At 34.7% G+C, this 6,110-nt stretch overlaps 1 protein-coding gene across 1 annotated transcript; it reads right to left on the reverse strand.

The window, feature by feature from the left end:
• Nucleotides 1-2,552: 2,552 nt before the first annotated feature.
• LOC110778296 (protein FAR1-RELATED SEQUENCE 5-like) lies at nt 2,553-4,031 on the reverse strand. Its single transcript, XM_021982869.2, has 2 exons — nt 2,968-4,031; nt 2,553-2,769 (listed from the first exon to the last, which is right to left on the reverse strand). The coding sequence occupies exons 1-2, from the start codon at nt 4,029-4,031 to the stop codon at nt 2,553-2,555; spliced, it is 1,281 nt and encodes a 426-aa protein (XP_021838561.2).
• Nucleotides 4,032-6,110: the final 2,079 nt, after the last annotated feature.

Consider the following 6,110-nt stretch of genomic DNA (forward strand, 5'->3'; position numbering starts at 1 on the left):
TGGGCACCTTTTAAAATTCCCCCCATGCTTGGTTTTAAAAACTTTTGGACTTGTTTTAAAATTCCTCTGGGATTGACTCCCTTTTAAAAGTATTTTTTTTCTTTTCTAAAACCCAATTAATTCTCCCAACTTATTTTAAAATATTTTTTTCAATTAGAAATAATAAATACTTCTAATTAATAAAGTACATTTAAAATGCAACGTTAATTTAAATACCTCTTTAAAAATACTTTTTAAATATAAAGAATATATTTATAACTTAAGAAAAGTACGTGGTATTACAATTAAAGCATTCCAAAGTGATTGTGCTCTAGAATTTCATAACGATTCATTTAAATTATCTTGTGTGAAACATGGGATGATATTTAGGTTTTCTTGTCCACTTACGTCATCTCAAAATGGTAAAGCAAAACAAATGACCCATACCAGTAGTAATATTAAACTCACAGTACTATTTTATACCGCTTCCTCCGTCATTTTGGAATCATGCCTTAGAGACCCCAACTTATCTCCTTAATATTTTGCCCAAGGTCTCAAACACATGACCCCTACACATGCTTTATTTTGTAAAGTCCCCCTCCCCTCCCCTATAACCATATTCGGGTTTTCGGTGGTCTTTGCTACCCCAATCTTTTAGCCACTACTCCTCATAAGTTAGCTCCCAGATACAATCCATGTGATTTTTAGGATACCCACCAAATCATCGTGGTTATACGTGTGTAGATTATCCACAAATAAGATCATATTTTCACATCATGTGATTTTGATGAGTATAATTATCCATATAAAAATTTGGGAAAAAAATAGTTTGAAGGATTATATTTTTTTGGAAAGTGATGAAAAATCTCATTCTTCTTCTGCATCACATCATGCGACATTCTACGATGAATTATAATGCTCCCTTGTCGCAAATTTTTTGCTATACCCGGGTACAGCCAAAGCTGGTTGTACCCCCATCCAAAACGATGTCGTTTTGTGTTGTTTAAAATGAACATTAATATACTGGTACAAAAATGAATATTTACTATTTCGTAAAGGAACATTTATTTATTTATTTATTTGGAATGAATATTTACTATTTTGGAAATGAACATTTATTTATTTATTTGGAAATAAAATACTAAAATGAACATTTACTATTTCGGAAATGAACATTTATTTATTTATTTATTTGGAATGAACATTTACTATTTTGGAAATGAACATTTATTTATTTATTTGGAAATGAACAATATAGGCGCTTGTAAAAACATAAAAGACCAATGAAGTGAACAATTTCATTATGAACATTAACCATATATTTATTGTGAACAAACAAATAAACAAGAAAGAACAAATAATTCAACAAAAAAAGAACAAACAATATAAAAAAGAACATAAAATTCCAGAAAAAAGAACAACCAATACAACAATTATGAACAATTTTATGATGAATTTTAAAGCCAACATGAAAGAAAAAACAATACAACAAAAAAGAACAAATACTGGTACAAAAATGAACATTTACTATTTCAGAAATGAACATTTACTAGTTTGGAAATGAACATTTATTTATTTATATTAAAAAGAACATAAATAAAGAAGATAATTATTATGAACAAACAAATAAACAAGAAAGAACAAATAATTCAACAAAAAAGAACAAACAATATAAAAAAGAACATAAAATTCCAGAAAAAAGAACAAACAATACAACAATTATGAACAATTTTATGATGAATTTTAAAGCCAACATGAAAGAACAAACAATACAACAATAACTTTGATGAATGAATTTAAAAAACAACAAGAAAGAACAAACAATACAAAAAGAAAGAATAAAAGATTAATGAAGAGTTTAATTATGAACATTAACCATATGATTATTATAAACAAACAAATAAACAAGAAAGAACAAAACAATATAAAAAAGAACATAAAATTCCAGAAGAAAGAACAAAAAATACAACAATTATGAAAATTTGATGATGAATTTAAAAAACAACATGAAAGAACAAACAGTACAACAAGAAAGAACAAAGAGTACAACAAGAAAGAACAAACAGTACAATAAGAATGAACAAACCGTCGACAAGAATGAACAAACAATATAAGCGCGTCGTTTTTGGGGTTACAGCCAGAGCTGGCTGTACCCGGGTACAGCAGTTACTGGGTCACCCAATTGCTATACCCATGTACAGCCATCTTGGCTGTACCCGCTGCCCAAAACAACGCGCAGCGTCGTTTTTCATAAAATACCCAGGTACAGCCAAGTTGGCTGTACCCCCTACCATTGTTAGGCGCGTGAATCCCACGCGCGGGTAGTTAATTTTTTTTAAAAAAAATGGCACGTGAGGGTAATAATTTCGCGCAAGAATCGCCTATAAATACAAAAAAAAAAAAAAAAAATCATTTCGAAAACCTTTCAAATTCTCAGCACGCAAATTTTTTTCTCTCTCCTCCATCCACTCATCTACGTTGATTGCTTTCTCTCTCCTAAAACCGCCATTAAACTTCTTGCAACGACCTCAATTTACTTTCTCTCTCTTCAAACCGCTACTAATCTTCATTATTTAAGCTGAATTTGCAGAAAAAACATGATAAAAATCACATAAGCCTTGTGTCTTATCAAGTCGATTGGAAACTGACTTGTTGGTAGTTTCACAACGCTGTGATGATAACACACCACCAGACCAATAGTTCTTAGAATAAGCAGGACACCACATCTCTCTGATTGTATATAAATTCTTCAACCATGGATTTTCAACGCATTTATAGTGAGTCAACATTCTGAAAAACAAAATATTCAATATAAAAATCAAATTTGTTCATCAGAATATACCTATTTGTTCAGAGTCAGAAAAAGCATATAACTTAGTAATAACATGAAATAATAAAATGTTCATTTCTTTATAAGTAAATGTTCATAAGATTACAAGTACATATTATTTATTAATTTGAAGTAAATAAGTAATACAAATTAATTACCTTGGCCAATGATATTCAAATTCAGCAGCAGTTTCACAATACTTCAGAAGATAATTGAATATGTCAGAAAAACCATCTAAAGCTCTATACTGCCCAATATGCTTCTTTGAATTCTCCCCAATATGCCACGTACATAATCTATGTCTAGCATCTGGAAAAATATTCCTTATCCCAACAGCAATGGATGGAGCTTGGTCTGTCATAATGGTTATTGGAGGATTTCCACCCATTGATGTAAGGTAAGTTTGAAAAAGCCAATTAAAAGATTCTGTTTTTTCATTGATAACAAAACCCATTCCAAACATAACATTATTAGCATGATGGTTCATACCAACAAAAGGAGCACAAATCATATCATATTTATTGGTCCTATAAGTAGTATCAAAAACCAATAAATCCCCAAAATAATCATAATATCTCTTCATCCTACCATCACGCCAAAAGAAACTTAAAAGTCCATCTTCTTCACTAAGCTCAAAGTCATAATAAAAACCTTCTTCACTGGAATTTCTCTGAACAAAATACTTGATTAACTGATGAAAGTCATGACCTTCAAGTTTATTAGCTTTTGCACGTGATAAAGCATTATAAGCATCACTAGCTGTAAAACCAACCATAGGAGATCCGCCTACTTCTTTCCTCAAAACCCTCAAGGTATCAGACACTTTAACACCACTAGCTTTTAAAGTAGACATAAAGTAAAGAGCCTCCATACTAACCTTCCTTTGTGATCTTATCAAATGCCTCTTATTTAGAGGAACCATAGCATGATTATGAATCATATTATGATTCACAACCGTCCACACACCATCCTTACCAATAGAAAACAGAACAAAAACAGTACACCCAGTACGCGTATCCAATCTAGCATAAGACCTTGTTCTCTTTCTTTTTTCATCTTTAACCCCTTCGCAGCTACACAAGAACCGTTTCATAGTATAAAGTTCACTGTTTTGACGTTTCCGACCTTTCCCAACCCTAATACCAAAACCTTTACTAAAAGCATATTCATTATACAAATCATAAGCTTCGTCTTCATTTTTAGCTTCCTTCATCATTAACATTGTGAGGGGGTCGAAAAAGCGCGAGGCTAATGCGTGACCTTGTCCCTCGTGGGTGTGACGATTCTTTTTATTCAATCAAGTGTAATCGGATTTCCTGTGAGTATACACCCAATTGACTAGTAATATAGGAGTCGCCATTCAGTTTTTAACGACAATGAGAAAAACTGACAAAACCCAGTTATCGTGACATAAAGGGGTGCAATTATGTTTGACCACGACGGCCGTAGGTTCCCTTGTGATCCCTGGTGTGGGGATCTCTCAATATACACCCGCAAGGTAGAGATTGAGGGTTCGGGGGACTGTAACTACCGAGAGGAGTAATTCGCTCGTCGATAACTCCAGAGGCAGGATATCCTTACTAGCTCAGCATAAATAATTGAAGGGACATGCGTTAACTATTAAACTAATCTGGGTTGATTTTAACAATATGCAACATATAATACTAATTCGATCGTGATTATCTGATTTAAATAGCATTAAGGGACCTAGCATGATAATCCGATTTCCCAAAAATATTATATTTGTTAGGCGTGATAGAACAATCAGATTAGGTTAGTTTAACAGTTCATAAAAAGGGCGAGGAAAGCAGTTAAATCATCGAAAAGGGACACATTACGACGCACCCTTGAGAGGTGCGTCACGATTCTCAGAAAACTAACCACTTTTACTTTGCTATTTCCCCTTTTTATTTAACGAATCTCAATTATGGGATAGGATACTTTCGGTTCGATTTATGGATCGATTGCGACAGAACGCGTGAACAGTTTCGCAGCGAGAGGCTTAGGCTAAGGGGTTTAGAGTCCATACTCAGAATATAGTTATGTGTTGTTGTGTGTTGTTTCACGTCGAAACTAGGGGCCTATTTATAGGGAAGAGTTCGTGGAAAGATAGAATTGCAGAGTTCTAATCCATAAAGAATTAGGAAAAGAGACGTACCCAGGTATTTTCAGCGCCCAGGCCTGGGCGCCAAAGATTTTGGCGCCCAGAGCCAGGCGTTGAAAATAGGGTCTGGGCAGTTTTGTTTAGTCAGATTCGGATTCCTAAAATCCGTAGAGTTTGAGATTAATTCCAGTCTTTTAGCGCGTATCAATTTTATGACGGAATGCGTCTGGGCCCGTTACGAACTCTAGGTTCGTTAGGATTTTAATTAATATGTGACTCCTTTTCCGAATCCTATTAGGAATAGGATTCTCGCGGTTTTCTATCTCATTTAGGATTTATGTTGGAATGCAACACCTAATTCTGACAGGTTTCTATCTTTTATGATTTGCCACTTTTAGACGCTACCTTTTACGGCAGTTACTATTTTTAGCAGGTTTCCATAAATAGCAGGTTTCGGGTGAAATGAAATGGGGAATCGAGATTCGTTTATTTTATAGGAGATGCGTTGTCAAGTGGAGTTTTTATGCTTTCATTATCGAACCTTTCCCTTGCGGGAATGGAGACAAAAGTAGGTGTCTACAGTTAGCCCCCACTTTGACTGAGTCTTGGAGTAAGACGATGGTCAAAGTATTAGACGGAGTGCGTCACACAAGCCATGGTGTATGTGACCTGCTTTGCGAGGGTCTCACGAGCCCCCGAGTGATAACATTTGACTTAAGGGTCATCACTTGAAGCGTCGACATATCCCTCACGTGTCATTGGGATTTGGCAACTGATAGTATAGAAACTTCCTCACTTTGTCATTGGAAGGATCTAAAGGTGCGTAGAAACTCCCTCACTTTGTCATTGGGAGTAGCTACAGATGTTTTCGAAATTAAAGCTGTAAAGTGTAATTGGGCCTGGCCAAGCCCAATCACGAGGTAAAACGTTTTTAAAGATTCTCATTTTCAGGGCTAGCTAAACGAGAAAACCCCCTTGTTTTTATAGGACGTAAAACGAAGGAAAATCCAGTACATCGTTAATTTTTGGAAAAAGGGAAAACCAATCCTTTAATTTTTGGAAAAAGGGAAAACAAATCCTTTAATTTTTGGAAAAAGGGAAAACCGAAAAAGGTTATAGCTGCAGCGACTAAGGACCTGCGCGGTTAGTGACGCAGACCCCGCCCGCTGAAGGTGGGCGAGCCTGTCCGCTGAGGGT

This window comes from Spinacia oleracea, chromosome 4, assembly GCF_020520425.1.
Source record: "Spinacia oleracea cultivar Varoflay chromosome 4, BTI_SOV_V1, whole genome shotgun sequence".
NCBI classification, from domain to species: Eukaryota; Viridiplantae; Streptophyta; class Magnoliopsida; order Caryophyllales; family Amaranthaceae; genus Spinacia; species Spinacia oleracea.